At 45.3% G+C, this 20,371-nt stretch overlaps 1 protein-coding gene across 1 annotated transcript; it reads right to left on the bottom strand.

Moving 5' to 3' along the window:
• Positions 1 to 266: 266 nt before the first annotated feature.
• LOC141191666 (uncharacterized) lies at positions 267 to 15,161 on the bottom strand. Its single transcript, XM_073661612.1, has 6 exons — positions 15,016 to 15,161; positions 14,707 to 14,886; positions 14,499 to 14,622; positions 14,318 to 14,415; positions 14,030 to 14,120; positions 267 to 2,782 (listed from the first exon to the last, which is right to left on the bottom strand). The coding sequence occupies exons 1-6, from the start codon at positions 15,106 to 15,108 to the stop codon at positions 1,593 to 1,595; spliced, it is 1,776 nt and encodes a 591-aa protein (XP_073517713.1). The 5' UTR covers positions 15,109 to 15,161; the 3' UTR covers positions 267 to 1,592.
• Positions 15,162 to 20,371: the final 5,210 nt, after the last annotated feature.

The following is a 20,371-nucleotide window of genomic DNA, read 5'->3' on the forward strand; positions in this document are numbered from 1 at the left end:
GAGGTGTGTTTGGGGTCATTATCCTGTTGAAAAATAAATGATCGTCCAACTAAACGCAAACCGGATGTAATAGCATGCCGCTGCAAGATGCTGTGGTAGACATGCTGGTTCAGTATGCCTTCAATTTTGAATAAATCTCCAACAGTGTCACCAGCAAAGCACCCCCACACCCACTTTTTTGCGAACTATATAATTCCACATGTGTTAATTCATAGTTTTGAAGCCTTCAGTGTGAATGTACAATTTTCATAGTCATGAAAATACAGAAAAATCTTTAAATGAGAAGGTGTGTCTTTTTGTCTGTACTGCATGTGAGCAATTATATGCGTTTTCCATTTAAATCACCAGGATCCAACTCCTTTGCTTTCCTCACAATGGCCTCTTTTACAATGAAAAAAATGTATGTGACAGATAATGTCCCTTGGATGCTCAGGATCTGGGCCATGATTGCCTATTGTACGGTGCGCCTTATAAATCTCCAACTTCTTATCAATAGGATCACCAAGGATATTATTGAATAATGATCGCAGTGTTGGCATAATCACTTATGCATTGATGCTTTCAGGTATACCCCTTATCCAGATATTATTGCGATTTTCTTGATCATCAACCATATTAAACAGATGGTTTATTTACTGGCTGTGAAGATCCAGTGTTATCTGAGCATTATGATGGCCTCTAACTTGGACGACATTATCCTCTAATCTCTGTACCTTGTCAGTAAGCTGTGACAGGATAGAAGTGAGGGGACGTATTTCAGTATTGTATGTGGTCTCCAGCCTCTGAATATATTGCTCCATATCTTCTTTAGTAGGGATAGACGCAATCTGATATATAAATAAGTTATGTTGTTCCCCATATCAGAATAACCTGTGGCTGGGGGGTAAATGTCCCTGTGAAGCAAGCACTGCTCAGTATGGGGGCTTTGGTGAGAGTACAGGGAGATTTGTGGAGCTGTTTTTTTGTGAGGTCTACATTAAGAGAGAAGTTGGTGCAGGACTTACAGCCTGGAGCTGTCTGGCATCATGAGGGTTAAGGCTGCTTCTTTTTCCAAGCTGAGATGAGGCAGTAATAGCTCTGGAGCAGGAAGATAAGACCTTCCATAAGAAACACTGCATACCAGACATGCTGACAGAGGTGGAGGACCTCAGATTAACCTCTGATCTCTTCTTTCTTTCCCATATCGAAAGTTATGTTTGAGGCTGTAAATTGCTTATAATTCCCCCAAGAACACGGTCTGAAGAGAGTGCTTTCAGTGTGTGCATTCTCTTGGTGCTATGTCCAGGCCATGTCCTTCCTGTTGATGTACAATACGTCTGAAGGTGGCGATGATTGGGAGCAGGATTGTGTGATGTAACATTCTTACAGAAAAGCGAGTTGTGACACCAATGGAACGGCGCCAGAACAGGAAGTGCGTATGAGTGTTTTTATTTTAACAAGGCCAAACATGAGGAATGAGAAGGAGTTGTCCTAGTAGTGGTCACCCCCTTTATGAAGATACAATTTTCGGTTAAAAATGAAAAAGGCTTCTCCCCTGTGTGACTTCTCTGAAGTTTGTTAAGAGTTGATTTCCGTGTAAAACATTTCCCACATTAAGAACATGAAAATGGCTTCTCGTCTGTGTGAGTTCTCTGGTGACTAAAAAGTGATGATTTCTTCACAAAACATTTCCCACATTCTGAACAGGAAAAAGGTTTCTCCCCTGTGTGAGTTCTCTGGTGCTTAACCAAATCTGATTTATCTTTAAAACATTTCCCACATTTTGAACAGGAAAAAGGCTTCTCCACTGTGTGTTTTCTCTGGTGTACAGCCAAACCTGATTTCTGCCTAAAACATTTCCCACATTCTGAACAGGAAAAAGGCTTCTTCCCTGTGTGAATTCTCTTGTGCTTAACCAAATCTGATTTCTGGATAAAACATTTGCCACATTCTGAACAGGAAAAAGGCTTCTCCCCCGTGTGAGTTCTCTGGTGCATAACCAAATCTGATTTCTGGCTAAAACATTTCCCACATTCTGAACAGCAAAAAGGCTTCTCCCCTGTGTGAGTTCTGTTGTGCTTAACCAAAACTGATTTCCGGCTAAAACATTTCCCACATTCCGAACAAGAAAAAGGCTTCTCTCCTGTGTGATTTCTCTGGTGATTAACCAAATCTGATTTCTGGTTAAAACATTTCCCACATTCCGAACAAGAAAAAGGCTTCTCCCCTGTGTGATTTCTCTGGTGATTAACCAAATCTGATTTCTGGTTAAAACATTTCCGACATTCTGAACAGCAAAAAGGCTTCTCCCCTGTGTGAGTTCTCTGATATTTGATTAAACTTGATTTCTCTGTAAAACATTTTCCACTTTCTGAACAAGAAAATGGCTTTTCCTCTGTGTGACTTCTCTGGTGATTAACAAGTTTTGATTTCTGGTTAAAAAAATTCCCACACTTGAAACAAAAAAATCTATTCTCTGATGTGTTAATGCTTTGATGTTTAAGAAAAGACTTTTCGAGGGAAAAACTATTTCCATATTCTGAACATGAAAATGGCTTCTTTGCTTTAGGAGCAATTTGTTTTTTAATGCTTATTTTGTGACTTTGATTTTCCTTAGTAGTTGGTAATGAATCAGAAGACAGGACCTGTTTCAAAGGATCAGATGATAGATCTTTGCTGTGAAAGGATGATGGTATATCTGGGTTAATGACTTTCACTTCAATTGTATCCTGTGGGATCTCAAGATCATCTGATTTAAAAATTGAAGATGTCAGCTGTCCCTGTGATCTCCTGGTACAGTCATCTGCCAGGAATAAAACCAATTATTATTTATGAATAACATATCCTTAAAATTTATATTGTTGAATATTTCTGCTTAAACTCTACGTAAAAATGTACTTTATGTAAAAGTATCATTATTTACCAAGAAAACATCACAGAAAAAAATCAGCCTTACCAACACCAAATCAGATAACAAATGCATTAGTGTTGGTTGGGTGTACTGGGGTGTCTGTCCATGTGGAGTGCACTTGTATAGTGCTGGGCAGCCTTCCTGACCTAATAGTATGGGCATCATCACTATCCTAAGCCAGACACTGTGCATCACACCTACCTGTGTGACTGGCGTCTTATGTAAACATCATCTGTGTGCATCTTTAATACTAGGCAACCACCCCCTCCATGAATTGGTAGGTTTGTGAGTGGCTGCTCCATCAGTATTTTGCACCTGCGCAGCCCGCACCTTTATCATGGGGTCTGCGGCATCCTGCTAGTGCATTTGTTATATGATTTGGTGTTAGTAAGGCTGTATCTTTTTCTGTGATTTTTTTTTAAATTGTGCCCTATGTTAGCCGTCATTATTCACCAAGACAATAACAGTTCACAGTCTAATAGAAAACCTCATAGGATGAACCAGTGGATCGTAGTGTTCAACTGTTTGTTCATTCTGCCTCCGAAATATGGAACAAAAAGCCACCAAACAATGTTATGTAGGTGAAAATAATATCAATAAAAACTTCTACTCATCTCACAAAAAACAAGTTCCCACTCAGGTCCACCATCGGTCAATGGAAAACCAGAGGCTTCCACATTATTAGTGGCTCAAAGGCTTTTGAAAAGCAACATAGCTGCCATAAACCAATCCAGCAATATCCGCTCCCGCAAAGTCAGATCTCCCCCTCACTTCTGAGCCTTGCAGTGCGCCCAAACCACATTTAGCATCCATGTACTTGACATTACTATAGTGAGAAGAACCCACTTAATTTACGGTGTGTGTCTCCTGGAGCACAATCTGGGCACTATGTGTTGGGTAATGAAATTATATATTTGTAATTTCACTCTCCAACATCCACTGCGTGCTAATTTCCGGAAAGTGTCTGTGGAGTCAAAATAGTCACTATTCCTATAGATTATTTCACTGAGGGTTATAATTTCCAAAATGGAGTCACTTTATGGGGATTTCTACTGCTCTGGATTTCTGCAATTTGGCCACATTAGGGCTTCTGCAAATGGTGGGTCCCATCTCCTCTGTGATCTGCTCCTGCGACGTCTGCTTCTCTCACCAGGAGCCGCCTTATTCATCCTGCAGGCGGCGCTGGTGATGGAGGAGACATCAGAACCAGAAGCTCTGGGCGGTGCAGGCTCTGTCCAGCCACTAAGATTAGGATGCCTGGGACCTGTAGTACCATCCAGTCTGGCAGTATGGTTGTGTGTGCTGTCCAGCTGGAGTAATCTGCTCCCTGCTTCAGCCAACTGGAAAGCACCACACCCTACTAAAGCTGGAAGCATATTGCCGGAAGCTGCCAGATACAGCCTTGTTCTCCTCTGGTTCAGTCCTCTGTGCTCAGCTCCCGGCTTATGTATTTGTGTCCTGTTGTGACCTCGGCCCATTTACTGACTACTTTTGTGTGATTTTGTATTTTCTCTGACCTCCATGTTCTGACGGGGCTATCTGACTTCTTCTTGCCATCTCACACCACAGAACATTAGGTAACACTGTAGCCCAAGCTTAGGGGGTCTCTGTCTAGGTCCAAATCCATGTAGAGGGGTTAAAGGATGATGAGCAAGGCAAACTCTGGGATCTGGAAAATGGAGTAGAAAGCGCCAAGCCTGTTTGTGGTAGCCATCTTTTGAGCTTCCAGGTGACAGTGAACAGTGTCCCCAATACATTGTGTCTGCACACTATCCCAGCAAAATCTGCATTCAAATAGCTAAATGGCGCTTCTTCCCTTCTTAACCTGCCATGTACCCAGACAGTAGTGTACAACTGCATACAGGGTATTGTCGGATTCAAGAGAAGTTGGAATATTATTTGCAAGGTCCTTTTGTTTCCTATTATCCTTTGTGAAGAATCTCAAAGTTATCACGATATAAAGTGACACGCGTCAGATTTGAAAAATGGGCCCAGATAGGAACACAAAACTGGCTGCAGGAAGGGGTTAAATCTGAGTATTTTGGGCACTAACTACTATAGTCAAAACTATGAGTATAGACAATAACACATCTACTGAAATGATCAAACTCAACAGTCTCCATCAGTAAGAAGTGAGTAACTAGTGGTGAAACCTCTCTGGGGTAATTGGAGTATGGTGCTCGGTGTCTCTTGGCTAGGCATGAGCGAACATTTCAGTGTTCGGTTCTGAAAAGTTCGCAGAACAAATTGATATTCGCAGAATTTATTCGTCGAATATTCGTCAAACATTTCCGAATCCCATAGGAGTCAATGGGGGGACCAAAAAAATGCATAGGGAACACCTAGAAACGGGACCAAAAGCTGCCAAAACACATCAAATTAGGTGTAGACACCAGGGAAGTGCCATCAATTACTTGAGTACAAGTACTGTAATTATTACTGTGGCAGCGAAATTTATTCAGTTGCGCTTTACATGTCAAAAGGGGTCACCGACTGGAACAACAGGAGAGAGGACTATGCCTGCGAGGGCGCACAGTCACGGACGTGGTTTGTGGATCCACTGTGCCATGGACCCCGGAGAGCCTGGAGGGGCGTGACTAAGCGAGCACCGGACTGTTCACTAGAGCCTCTGATGGTGAGGTTAGACTTGGCTCCCGATGAACGCCAGGTGCCACTCCAGGACAGACCAACGTACACACAGCTTCTGGACCCAGTAGAACAGACTAGATGGCGCTGCAGGCAGAGTCTGTATCAGGAGTGCAGCAGGCAGAGTCTGTATCAGGAGTGCAGCAGGCAGAGTCTGTATCAGGAGTGCAGCAGGCAGAGTCTGTATCAGGAGTGCAGCAGGCAGAGTCTGTATCAGGAGTGCAGCAAGGACTGGTACACAACCTTACACAACTTAGACTGCAGAACAGGAAGGTTCCACTACAGCCAACCCAATAGACGGAGACCCAATTAGGATTCCCCACATTTAAAAAAATTAGTGGCAGACGTCAGAAAAGTGGCATCAATTTCACTACTGTTGAAATAGTGTAAATAAGACCCACACCTCTTCCAGTACAGCCAACCCAAGAGATGGAGACCTAACCAGGAGTGTTCACATTGCCCTAAATGAGGGCCTAACACCACCGAAGTGGCATAAATGTCATCAGACTACAAGTAGTTTAATGCAGACCCATACCTGTCCCACTACAGCCAACCCAGGAAATGCAGATTCAATCGGAAGGGTTTACATTTAAAAAAATAGGGCCTAAGATCACCATTTCCGTGGCCAACAGATTGGAGAATGTGGAGTTCAACCTCTTAGCTTTGTCGTGTGTGGGATGAAACAGTCTTTTACGTGACCACAACAGCGGGATTGAGGGCTGGCTGCAGTGCTGAGAAAGGGCAGAGTACGGTGAAACGGACAAACCGATAGACCGTGAGTGAGGTGCATGCGGAGCTGTTACGGTGGATTGAGAAAAGTGTGGTGTGCTCAGAGAAACAAACACAGCAGGCATGTCCGCTTCACTTACAGCTGACAGGCTGTCACTCAGCCTAACTGCAGCGGCTATACAGCTGGTTCTGTCGGACACCTGCGTGACACAACTTGACACGGTAACAGAGGAGGAGGAAGAAGCAGTAGAGGTGTTTGATGGGGCGGCTGATGGTTGCTTTTTGAAAATCAGTTTAGAGTTTATTATGTTTGCGTACCCATTTGGGGAGAACAATATCTGCACCAAATGCTCAATTTCACTACATTCACTCCATAACTATAGAAATGCATGGAGACCAAAACCGCTTCCACTACAGTCAACCCAATGGATGGAGACTCATTCAGGATTCCCCACATTTCCAAAAATTAGCGGCCCACATCTCATCCAGTACAAACGACCCAAGAGATGGAGACTTAACCAGGAGTGTTCACATTGCCCTAAATGAGGGCCTGACACCACAGAAGTGGCATCAATTTCACTAGAGTATAAGTATTGCAAAGGAGGCCAAAACAATAGATGGAGACCCAATCATGATTCTCCATATTTCAAAAGATTAGTGGCAGACACTAGCAATGTCTAATCAATTTCACTAGAGTAGAAATAGTGTAAATAAGACCCACACCTCTTCCAGTACAGCCAACCCAGGAGATGGAGACCTAACCAGGAGTGTTCACATTGCCCTAAATGAGGGCCTCACATCACCGAAGTGGCATCAATGTCATCACGAGCTGGTGCAAAAAATGTGTGAAAGGACTCCCAGAAATTGCTTCTGCCACTTACTCTGCTGCTGTTTCTAATATTTTGGCGTTGACAAGCTGACGTGCCGGAGGTTGAAAGACTACAGCTGCGATGCAAACTGTGTGCCTCACTGTTACCTTGGGGAAAACCTCTATTAAGGTTGCTTAAAAGCTTGTTTCGATACTCCAACATAAGCGGGTCCCTTTCCAGGGCGGGAAGCATCTGGCAAAATTGACTCTTATAACGTGGATCTAACAGAGTGACAACCAAGTAGTCAGCATTATTTCGAATCCTAGCTATACAGGGATCATGTTTCACATAGTGCATCAAGAAGGTATTTATATGTCGAGCTCTTCCAGGAGGTCCAAAGCCAGGCTGTATTGCGGGCTGCGTAGCACTGATGCTTGTTTCCTACGTACCCTCCAGAAAACCACGTTCAAACAAGAGGGGATGATTATCCTCTTCATCCTCTGACAGCTGCTCGCCCATCACCTCTTCCTCCTCCATTAGTTCTTCGGCTCTTGCACCTTCACTAACAGTTTGCCTGGTATCACCAAACCCTCTTGATAGCTGTAATCCAGCATCACTTGGCATCCGCCTATGTGAGGACAGTCTGGAAATTTGAGACATTGGTATCCCTTCCGCATCCTCCTCTTCTTCTGGGGTCAGCACCTCCTGCCGCAGGTTATTCAAAGTTTGCTCCAGCATGTACAGTACAGACCAAAAGTTTGGACACACCTTCTCATTTAAAGATGTTTCTGTATTTTCATGACTATGAAAATTGTACATTCACACTGAAGGCATCAAAACTATGAATTAACACATGTGGAATTATATACTTAACAAAAAAGTGTGAAACAACTGAAAAGATGTCTTATATTCTAGGTTCTTCAAAGTAGCCACCTTTTGCTTTGATGACTGCTTTGCACACTCTTGGCATTCTCTTGATGAGCTTCAAGAGGTAGTCACCGGACATGGTTTTCACTTCACAGGTGTGCCCTGTCAGGTTTAATAAGTGGGATTTCTTGCCTTATAAATGGGGATGGGACCATCAGTTGTGTTGTGCAGAAGTCTAGTGGATACACAGCTGATAGTCCTACTGAATAGACTGTTAGAACTTGTATTATGGCAAGAAAAAAGCAGATAAGTAAAGAAAAACGAGTGGCCATCATTACTTTAAGAAATGAAGGTCAGTCAGTCCGAAAAATTGAGAAAACTTTGAAAGTGTCCCCAAGTGCAGTTGCAAAAACCATCAAGCGCTACAAAGAAACTGGCTCACATGAGGACCGCCCCAGGAAAGGAAGGCCAAGAGTCACCTCTGCTTCTGAGGATAAGTTTATCTGAGTCACCAGCCTCAGAAATCGCAGGTTAACAGCAGCTCAGATTAGAGACCAGGTCAATGCCACACAGAGTTCTAGCAGCAGACATCTCTTCAACAACTGTTAAGAGGAGACTTTGTGCAGCAGGCCTTCATGGTAAAATAGCTGCTAGGAAACCACTGCTAAGGACAGGCAACAAGCAGAAGAGACTTGTTTGGGCTAAAGAACACAAGGAATGGACATTAGACCAGTGGAAATCTGTGCTTTGGTCTGATGAGTCCAAATTTGAGATCTTTGGTTCCAACCACCGTGTTTTTGTGCGATGCAGAAAAGGTGAACGGATGGACTCTATATGCCTGGTTCCCACCGTGAAACATGGAGGAGGAGGTGTGATGGTGTGGGGGTGCTTTGCTGGTGACACTGTTGGGGATTCATTCAAAACTGAAGGCATACTGAACCAGCATGGCTACCGCAGCATCTTGCAGAGGCATGCTATTCCATCCAGTTTGCGTTTAGTCGGACCATCATTTATTTTTAATGACAATGACCCCAAACACACCTCCAGGCTGTGTCAGGACTTTTTGACCAAGAAGGAGTGTGATGGGGTGCTTCGCCAGATGACCTGGCCTCCACAGTCACCAGATCTGAAGCCAATCAAGATGGTTTGGGGTGAGCTGGACCGCAGAGTGAAGGCAAAAGGGCCAACAAGTGCTAAGCATCTCTGGGAACTCCTTCAAGATTGTTGGAAGACCATTTCCGGTGACTACCTCTTGAAGCTCATCAAGAGAATGCCAAGAGTGTGCAAAGCAGTCATCAAAGCAAAAGGTGGCTACTTTGAAGAACATAGAATATAAGACATATTTTCAGTTGTTTCACACTTTTTTAAGTATATAATTCCACATGTGTTAATTCATAGTTTTGATGCCTTCAGTGTGAATGTACAATTTTCATAGTCATGAAAATACAGAAAAATCTTTAAATGAGAAGGTGTGTCCAAACTTTTGGTGTATATGACCGGAATAGTGATGTTGATGATGGCATCGTCAGTGCTAACCAGTTTAGTACCCATTTCAAAACCGTGCAGAAGGGTGCAGAGGTCCTTAATCTGTTCCCACTCCGCAAACGTGATATGCTCCAAGTCCGTACTGCGTTGCCCCAAGCTATACGTCATGACATACTGCGCCAGAGCTCGTTGCTGCTGGCACAGTTGCTGCAACATGTGCAGAGTGGAATTCCACCGCGTCGGCACATCGAAGATCAACCTGTTAACTGGCACAGACAAAGACCTCTGTATCGATGCAAGTCGATGAAATGAGGGGTGCGAACGGCGGAAGTGAGCACACAGCTTCCGTACTTTGTGAAGCAGCTCATCCAGGTCAGAATAGTGGCGGAGAAATCGCTGTACCACCAGGTTGAGGACGTGAGCCATGCAAGACACGTGTGCGAGCTTGCCTAGGCCTAGGGCCTCTAACAGGTTCGCACCGTTATTGCACACAGCCTTCCCTGGTTCTAGGTTCAGCGGAGACAGCCATTGCTCAAACTGAGCCTGGAGAGCAGCCCACAACTCTACACCTGTATGACTGCGATCTCCAAAGCATATTAATTTGAAGACTGCGCAGTACGGAGGTGGTGTGTATTCGCTCCGCACCTTGGAACGCGTGTCTTGTTAAGGCAGAGGTTGAGTGCGCAGGTGGAGGCCCTAGAGGAGGTGGAGGACGCAGAAGCAGCGGAGTAAGTGGGAAATACAGAGGTTTCTTCTGCAAGCTTTGGGGATTGCAAGATTTGTGGAGCAGCTCCTTCCCCGCTTGCCCCCACAGCCACCAGAGTCACCCAGTGCCCAGTCAGCGAGATGTAACGCCCTTGGCCTTGCTTACTCATCCAGGTGTCTGTGGTGAAATGCACCCTGGCACACATAGATTTAGACAAGGAACGGGTGATGTTGTCTGCGACATGTTGGTATAGCGCAGGCACCGCTTTCTTAGAGAAGTAATGGTGACTGGGCAACTGGTACTGGGGGACTGCGACGGACATCATTTTTCGGAAACCGTCTGTATCTACCAGGCGCAAAGGCAGCATTTCCGTGGCCAACAGATTGGAGATGGTGGTGTTCAACCTCTTAGCTTTGTCATGCGTAGGATGAAACAATCTTTTACGTGACCGAGGGACCGAGGGCTGGCTAAGGTGCTGACAGAGAGCGGAGTATGGTGAACCAGAAAAACTGGTGGAGTGTGAGTGAGGTACAGATGTTACGGTGGATTGAGAAACATGCGGTGTGTTCGTTGAAACGAACACAGCAGGTGTGTCTCCTTCCATTACAGCTGAAGGGCTGTCACTCAGCATGACTGGAGCAGGTAAAGAACCAGAGTTTCTGCGATGGGAGACCTGCGTGACAATACTTTTCACGGTAACAGAGGAGGAGGAAGAAGCAGCGGATGCGTTTGATGGGGCAGATGATGGTTGTTGAGGTGTGCTGGTTCGCATTTCAGCGCAGTAAGATTCCCAGTGTAAAGAATGTTGTTTGAGCATGTGAATGTTCATGCATGTAGTAGTCAAATTTTTGCAGTTTTTCCCTCTACTGAGTTGTTTTATAGCAGAGTTTGCAGAAAACGTGAGTTGGCTCATCCTTTTGCACTGACAAAAAAGGCCCATATAAAGCAACCCTTGCTGCCCCTGCGAGCTGCAGAGCCATGACCGCTGCTGGCCACAGCCACGGTTGTGGCTAAGGATGCAGTGCTCCTCGTGCTTGCATCACTCCATGTCTGTGCCGTAGGGCGAAATGTAACCTCCTCGTCTTCCTCCTCCACCTCCTCTGATGAGCTACTCGGCTGCGTGACTCCGGGTTCACACCAAGTAGGATCTTCAACCTCGTCATCATCCAATGTGTTATCCCATTCCTCGCCCTCAGAGTGACCCCTCTCCTCTTGTTGCCCTGACAGCACAGTACAGTCCACATGAGCCTCAGGTATCTGAGTCTCAAAGGGATCACCTCCCTCCCCTGCGGTTAACGTCTGGTGACGAGGGCCAGGAACCTGCTCGGACCTTACTTCATCCTGACCCGAATCCAAGCTAAAAAAAATTTGGGCATCGATGCAGATGCTTTCCTCCTCTTTACTCTGTGACTGTTTGGAGTACACTTCTGATGCCAATGGTGTAGAATGGGTGAAAAGTATCTACAGACTCATCCATCTGTCGTTCGCTAGTCAGTTGGGCAGTTGTGACGTGGTGCTTTCACTAACATTACCACGTACCCCAAGTACACCTTGAACACCAAGCCTATTCCCCATTCCACCACGCCCTCTCTTTTTCCCATTCATGTTGGTCAGATACAGTGGTAGGAGCACGCAATTAACTAAAGAAAAATACGTTTTTTCCTGTGCAATAACACAGCACACACCTGAATTTCAACGACACTAAATGACAAGTTAAGATATGGCCTGCCGTATAAGGTTACTAACAGACAAAAGAAATTTGTTAGTGTGCATGAGGCCGATAAAACCTACAAGATATTCTCCAAACAATTTCAAACTGAGATGTCCCCTGCTGTATTACTTTAGGAACAGAAGAATTATTTTTTTGAATGAGGATGAGGCCAGTATGACATAGAATATATGCTCCTAAATATTTAAAACTCAGATCTAGACAGCTGTATCACTTTACTCAGAGCAAAAAATATTTTTGGGTTACTCTGCATAAGCTCTGCATCCAGCTGACTTTGACCGCCACTGACGTAGTAGCTGGCTTATAGCACGGTATGACTTTTGGCACAGGAAAAAATATTATTTTTTGGACTGGGCGTAGCAAGAGGAAAAATTTATTTTTTTACTCTGAAACCAACTGTAGTTCAACTCCACTAAAATAGTATCTGACACTAAAAAAAACTTTAGTGCACACAGCTTTCAATATCACAATAGCAACAGAAAAAAACAGATTTTGTGCTCTGCAATAAGAAGCTCTCCAGACTGTGCAGAGCACAATTTCAACCCCACTAAATGAAAAGGTGCGCTGCGCTTGCTTGATCACATTAGCAAGTGCAAAAAAACATTCAAGGTATACTGAGACATGGAGCTCTATACCAGCGGTGCACAGCACTATTGTATGGCATGGGCCCTCCGTTTCTGTCAGAATCTCAGTACATGCACAAGAACACCAAAAATGTGCTGCCCCAGCGGTTGCAGAGGTACACAGGCCAGGAATTATCTACACTATCTGACTACCACACAAGCGCCCATCTATCTAGCTAATATCTCTCATTACACAGGAGAACACTGAGCTGCGTCTGTCTCCAGCAGTGACATGGACATAATGGCGCTAAGGGAACATGGCCGCTTTTTATATTGAGAGGACATGTGATTTCTGCAGCCAATTGTAGAAGCCCTTATGTCTGGACAGTGAAGATGATTCCTGCGATATGATTGGCTGGCCGCGCTTTCCTCAGTTAAAGTTACCGTCCACAGGAAAAAAAACAAAAAAACAGTGCGCCACTGATCTGACCTGTTCTAAGTTCTCCAAAGCCCCCACACTCACCTGGCACATGTCACCACCCATCATACACTTGCACTATGCTAACAAAATGCCGTGGTTGCCCCTCATTCATCTAACTTTTTCGATTTTAAGACAATTTGCTCGCCTTTGCGATCTTGAATCCGAATGTGCCATATTCGTGCCGTATTTGAAACTTTCAAACATTTGCCGAACAAATTCGCTCAACACTACTCTTGGCAATCTAAACTATCATAAGGGCCAATATTTTCTGTCAGATGAGTTTCAAGAAGAAATATTACACATAGAAAGAGGTGTCTTAAATTTTGCCAGAAACACGTTTAGATGTATCCCCAACCTGTATGATCTTTTTTCAATAAATTGAGGATTTTAATTATTCTTGGGACTCACCATAACTAATTTTCTTATGTGAAGCCTTAAGTCACGGCTATTGGTTGGAGACCCACAGCATTGCAAAACGGACTGAGTTACACTAATAGGACACGGTGAGGCTGCCTTTTTTGTTTATTTGTCTTAAATTTAGCTTAGAGATATATCATGGCACAGGTGCAATGTTTTTTTTGTTTAGTTTATCACAATCCTGTTTGAAGTTAGTTGGTTTTAAAAGAAATTTACACTTGGCCCTCAACATTTAATGTTGTAGATCATAAATGTGAAGTTTGGCCAGAAAGACTGGACCTGGTCTTGTAGGGACCATATGAGCACATTCAGCAGCACAGAAGGGAGAGAAGGTAGATTCATCCAATAAGATATCAGGGATCTAGGAAGCCAACAGCATCATTACCCTCCACTTTCTCTTACGGCCCATCATAATAATTTTCTTCAAGTGATTTTCTGGCTTTGTGGTTTACAGATCTGGGCAGGTAACGGTCAAAGTCTCCTAATCACAGGGAGGAGGTGGAAAATCCAGGTTGTAACTTCTATGGAAAAGGGTTCAATGGCCAAAATCATTTGAACAGTTTTGGGTGGAAGAGAATGTTGTGGTCTAGAGGCAAAATGGTGATCACACGATTGTGATACGGCCAAACTACACCACTGATAAAGCAGCCACAGCCGGTGACTGAGAAGAATCTGTGACTTCTCTGCATTTAGTGGTTACTACTCACCTGGGTAGTCACATGTAGGAATCTCCTCTTTACACCGCTCATCACCCCTTACATATGCCTCTATAGTATTAATATGGGTCAGATCTTCACCCTGAAACAAGTATTGTAAAAGTCACAAACAGATGAGAAGTCCCATCTATGATCAGCTCTAATCCTGCCATCTCCACCGTTCTCATTACACAAGCATAAAACATATAATACTGGTGGATAAAACAAGACTGAGCACAAGACCTTCACAGCCATCTACACATCATAGGGGAGATCTCATGACACCTTCTCTCCATCTACCTGATGGTCCTGAGGAACATTGGGGTCTTCTTGTTTACAGTCCTGTGGAAGAAGAGGATAGGGACATCTGTCTGGTGTCGTCCTCTTACTGGATAGATCTGGAGGAAACACATACAGGGACTGAATTCATTCTTTACATACAGATAATTATAGGCCGTGTGTATTTAGTCCTGTCTATTACCTGGTGATGTGAGGGGCTGGGGAACCTCCATCATGACGTCTTTGTACAAATCTTTGTGTCCTTCTAAATACTCCCACTCCTCCATGGAGAAGTAGACAGCGACATCCTGACACCTTATAGGAACCTGACACATACAATGATACAGTCATCCCCCCGAATCCCTTCATAGCGTTACTGTATAATGTCCCAGCATTCCCAGCAGTGTCACCTCTCCAGTCAGCAGCTCAATCATTTCGTAGGCGAGTTCTACGATCTTCTGGTCATTGATGTCCTCATGTATGAAGGGGTGAGATGTAGGCCCTGTGATTGGGCGCAGGGGTCTTTCCCATCCCTCAGACACAGGGTCCTGACAGCGCTCACTAGAGGTCTTCTTCACTACTGTGTAATCCTGGTTATGGAAAGACACATTAATAAATCTCCCTCCAGACATTTCCAGAGTCCTCACCTCTCTAGTTCTGTCCATCTGTTATTCCCATAGATAAGAATGATGTAATGTGACGTCATCAGAATCTCTCACCTCTCCAGTAAGACGGAAGAGGATCTCTAGGGTGAGGTGTAATATCCTCTCTGCTATCTTATCTCTGTCCATATCCATCTTTGATGGGTCCATAAGGAAAATTATCTTAAATAGAAAATCTTCACTGAGAGGATTTGATATTGTAGGGACCTGAATGAGAAGATGATGAGCCTATGTAACATCATAAAAATCCTGTGTAATAATACAATTACTGGAGATAATAAGGGGAAATCTATGAGGAGATATATTATTTTACAGTATTTAGTTTTCTTCTCTACATCTAGTAATAAAACCTATATATTTTAGGCCACAGCCAACAAGCAGTTTCTTCCTTGGAGTCTGCAGCTGAACACGTTTCTCATAGACTCATCTTCCATAAAGCTAATTCTCGTCTCATTTACTGACACTAGAATCAGCATTAGCAATACTGCAGGAGATATTCATTACACGTGACATGAGAAATAACTACTTCCTGATGAGGACGACATCTTCATCTTCTACTACGGCTCTAGAAACATATTTAGCCAGATTTCTTCACTGACTACATCTCCACCGGCCGTCTATATGAATGTTTCCCGTCTTTCCGGACTGTAATCTTCTATCACGTTAGATCTCATGTCTGATTCACAAACAGAAGTTTGAGGCTTTTTCTTCTTATAGTTTTTTTCTGATTTATGGCCATAGTAAACATGCATTTATGTGCTGCATAGATACCAACTTAAACCAAGCTCAAATTCTGTGTTTTTTTCACGGGCACCATGGTGGTCCTGTGGGCTGCTGCTATGGATGATACACCCCTAAATATCCAACTATCATATGGTAAAAATCTCATAGGTCCTGTATTTATTAGTATCTGCATGAAGAATGGGGCTAAGTGAGTATTTATTAAAGGGAATCCACTCCAACGACTACCCCACGGCCAGCAAGCATCAGAATCTTCACTGAATAAAAAGCCATTTCACAGCAAACAGACCTCTAATATGAGGCATTCAGGTATGTATAGAGTCACATTTCTATCACCTGTATGCCAATATTAGAGGTCAGATAAGTCCCAGGGGGGTGATAGATTTCCTTTAATCAACCGTGGGGTAATGATAAAATCAGATATGTATCAAAGTATTGTAAGGTGGCTAATGGTTGCGTAGTCGATGGGAGGTATGTGTCACAGAGATGGCAGGTCTCTGTGATGTAACCCGGAGTGTTTCTCTAGGGCACATAAGCACTAAGAGGATCGTTTGGTGCACCTGGGAGTCGGGTTACGGGTAGCTAGGAGAGAATGGGCGGGTCCAGCTACCCACATACCTCACATCTGGGTGTGGTTAACAGCCTATAAAATGGAGGCTGTTGTTTGGCACATGGTCTGTGTGTTTGGAGGGAGAAGGCCTCCTGTGTGTTTGTCTTCAGACCAAGCCAGGACACTAGACGCTACCCCAGATTGCATGCCACACAAGCCTGGCTGAGCAGAGACCTGCTAAGGACATTTACTTTGTTTGCCTGATCTAAAACATGCCTCCGGTTTTCCTCCAGTCACACCCAAGTGAGTAAAACCTCTACAATTGGTGTTAGCCTTGTGGGCAGCATTACAAGCAGAGACGTGTGACTGCTACAGCATGGACTGCATGCCCTGGGTGAAGTCTGTTGCAAGCCAGCAAGCATCACTAGACAAAATGGAGGACCTGCTGAAACACCTGGTTCAGTCGCAGCAGCATCAACAGGAGACTAACAGACTGTTGTTACAGCAGATCCAGCAGCACTAGCAGAAACAACGTCAGCAGATGCAGCTTCTGGCAACCGCCATCCAGGACAGGATGAGCGCTCCAACCCCAGGTGCGACTGATGACTCCCATGTCCGGAAGGCGGTATGATGGGCTTTGCAGAAAATGACCCCGGGAGATGGCGTTGAGGCCTTCGTGATGGTGTTTAAAAAGGTCGCCGAGAGGGAGAAATTTCAACAAGAGCAGTGGGCAGAGGTACTGGTGCCATACTTGACGGGAGAGCCCCAGAAGTACACCTAGTAGGCATACTATGATTTAGCTTTGCAGGACGCCCTATTTAGCTTCGCATAGTACGCCCTATCTAGCTTTGCATAGTACGCCCTATCTAGCTTTGCAGGACGCCAAAGAGTATGGCAAGCTAAAAACTGAGATTGTCGCGCGCTTGGGGGTAACAATGACTATCAGGGCACAGCAGGTTCGTACCACCGGAACAGACCACCTCGCTCCCAAATGTTTGACCTGTTGCACCTGGTCCAGAAGTGGCTGCAGCCGGAGTCGTCAATGCCTGCACAGATGGTAGAGTGGATGGTGATGGACCGGTTTGTGCACTCCATGCCGAGGCCCATACAGCCTTGGGTTGCCCAGGGTGATCCCCAGAATGCGGATGAACTGGTCGGACTGGTCGAGAGATACCAGGGGGTTGAAGGCTCCTTGGGAAGGCTTCCCTCTCCATACTGGGGGTCCCAACAGGGGGTGGAGGCCCAAAAGGCGGTGAGACTTCCAAGGCCCAAAGGGACGAGGGAGGTGGTGCCCAAGGTCCATATGGGTGATGTTGTTTGCTGGAGGTGCCACCGCCAAGGGCATATAGCCGCCTGTTGTCCCCTGAACCTTGAGCCGATGGACTGCAGTATAGGACATCGTTGTTCATATTATGCTTATCCAGCCTGCAGTGTGAACTGTCTACCCAGTGAGGGGCCACAAGCATGTCCCGTGAAGGTGAACGAACAGGAGGTAACGGCACTACTAGACTCGGGGAGTCTGGTGACCCTTATGAGGGCCACCGTTCCTCTACAAATGATCCGTGGGAAAAAAGTCGGAGTTCAGTGCAGTCATGGTGATGCTAAGGACAACCCATGGCCAGAGTGGACATTGAAACGGCCTACGGTACTGAGTCCCACAAAGTCGGCACCATTCTGGACTTGTTGCACCCTATTATTATAGGCTGGGACTTTTGTTTGTTTTGGGATCTGTGGGGGGTAGGGTTCTGGGTTCGCAGGCTAAGATAAAAAAAACGTTAACCCTAATGAGGTATCACCACACCCAGAGTCAGACAGGTTTCCCTTTTGTGTCCTTGTGGGGGATGAGGAGGTAGTGCCCCCTGTGTCTGCCATTCCGGAGTTAGGGGTGACCGACCAGCGAGAATTTTGGGTCTGCCCAACATAGGGACCTAACTCGGAAGGAAGCCTTTACTAATGTCACTGTTATAAATGGGGTTGCACAGGAGCCGAGGCTAACAGGTTTCCCCATTTTATTATGAGTGGGGAGTTGTTGTAGTGGGTTAAGAAAGTGAGGGAGGAGTGTGTGGAGCAGTTAATAGTGCCAGGCCCCTTTACAAGGAAGGTGTTGGACATGGCCCATTCACATGTTTTGGGGGGACATCAGGGAGTGGAAAAAACACAGGAACGGATCATGCAAAGGTTCTATTGGCCTGGATGTCACCGGGAAATATTTAAGTATTGCAGGTCTTGCCCTACGTGCTAGTTAACCACCCACACCTCTCGCTTTCGAAGTCCCCTTGTGCCATTGCCCATTATTGAAGTGCCATTCGAAAGAATTGCTATGGACTTTGTCGGTCTCCTGGTTGAATCTGCTCATGGGCATCAATATATATTGGTTATCCTGGACTATGCCACACGCTACCCTGAATCGATTCCACTGAGAAACTCCTCCGCAAAAAGTAAAACCTGTGAGTTGGTCCACATTTTTTCCCCGAACAGGCTTACCAAAGGGAGATACTCACCGACCAGGGAACTCCCTCTATGAGTAAGGTGATGAGGGAGTTATGCAAAGCCCTTCAAATCTCCCAACTGAGGACTTCAGTATACCATCCTCAGACAGATGGCTTAGTCGAAAGGTTTAACAAGAATCTGAAGAGTATGCTGAGGAAGGCAATAGAAAGGGATGGTAGAGACTGGGACTGTAGGATATCTGTTGTTCTCTAACCGAGAGGTTTCACAGGCATCTACGGGGTTTTCGCCATTTGAACTCCTGTATGGCGGACATTCGTGGGGTCTCCTGGATGTCACAAAGGAAACCTTGGAAGCCGAGGTCACGCCCCACAAGAGCGTCATCGAGAATGTTGCTCTGATGCAGGAGAGGATTGCGAAGGTGATGCCCATTGTAAAAGAACATCTCCTCCAGGCACAAGAAGCTCATGCCAGAGTCTACAACCAGTTAGCCAGAGTGAGGCAATCCGGGAGACAGAGTCCTCGTGCTAATTCCTACAATGGAAAGTAAGTTCTTGGCCAAGTGGCAAGGGCTGTATGAGGTGGTGGAAAAAGTGGGTGAAGTGAACTACAAGGTTCATCAACCGGGACGATGTAAGGTGCACCAGATATACCACGTCAACCTCATCAAGCCGTGGCAAGACAGAGAGGCTGTGGAAGCTCCATGCTTGCTGGGCAAGCCAGAAGGTGATGTTGGAAGAGTCGCAATAGCGGAAACGCTAACGAAGGCCCAGAAACAGCAGTGTTGGGAGTTGATGCAGAAGAACCGGGATCTGTTCTCGGAATTACCGGGATGCACAAGTATCATAGAACACGAGGTTCTGACGGAGCCTCATGTGCGGGTAAACTTGAAGCTCTATCAAATACCTGAGGCCCAACGAGAGTTGATCTCCAAAGAGGTAGCTTGTATGCTGAAGCTCGGTGTCATTGAAGAATCCAAGAGCAGTTGGTCGAGCCCGATCGTCTTGGTCCCAAATCCCGATGGTGAGTGGAAATTCTGAAACGACTATCGGAAGTTGAATGAGGTCTTCAAATTTGACACATATCCCATGCCACGCGTCGATCAGCTGATCAAGAGGCTTGGGCCAGCAAGGCACATAACCACCTTGGATCTGATGAAGGGATATTGGCAGATCCCCCAATGGCACAGGTAGACAAAGAAGATTGCGTTTTCTACACTTGACGGATGCTTCCAGTATGTCCGGATGCTATTTGGACTGCAGGGGGCCCTTGCAACCTTCCAGAGTCATGGATCGCATCCTTGCATCCCATAACAAATATGGCGCAACATACCTGGACGATATTATTATCTTCAGTCCAGACTGGTAGAGTCATCTGGAAAAAATCCAGGCTGTGTTTGATGCTCTGAGGAAGGTGGGGTTTTCAATAAACCAGAAGAAATGTAACATGGGGAAAGAAGAAGCCAAGTACCTCAGATATGTAGTGGGTAGAGGCGAGATTAAACCCCAAATTACTAAAGTAGAAGCAATCCAAAATTAGCATAGACCGCTGTCGAAAAAGCAAGTCAGAGCCTTCCTGGGAATCGTGGGATACTACAGGAAATTCATCCCAAACTTCACCATGATGGCCGCACCCCTGACTGACCTCTTTAAAGGGACAAAATCAGCCATGGCC

The sequence above is a fragment of the Phyllobates terribilis genome, unplaced genomic scaffold (assembly GCF_046119375.1).
Source record: "Phyllobates terribilis strain yellow unplaced genomic scaffold, ASM4611937v1 Scaffold_49__1_contigs__length_9717188, whole genome shotgun sequence".
Taxonomy (NCBI): domain Eukaryota; kingdom Metazoa; phylum Chordata; class Amphibia; order Anura; family Dendrobatidae; genus Phyllobates; species Phyllobates terribilis.

Excerpts from the sequence above, each read along its gene's own strand:
- LOC141191666 (XM_073661612.1), bottom strand. The coding sequence starts at position 15,108 with ATGGACCCATCAAAGATGGATATGGACAGAGATAAGATAGCAGAGAGG. Across the intron at positions 14,887-15,015 it reads TCTTCCGTCTTACTGGAGAG|GATTACACAGTAGTGAAGAA; the intron begins GTGAGAGATTCT and ends TTCCATAACCAG. Across the intron at positions 2,783-14,029 it reads TCCTACATGTGACTACCCAG|ATGACTGTACCAGGAGATCA; the intron begins GTGAGTAGTAAC and ends TATTCCTGGCAG.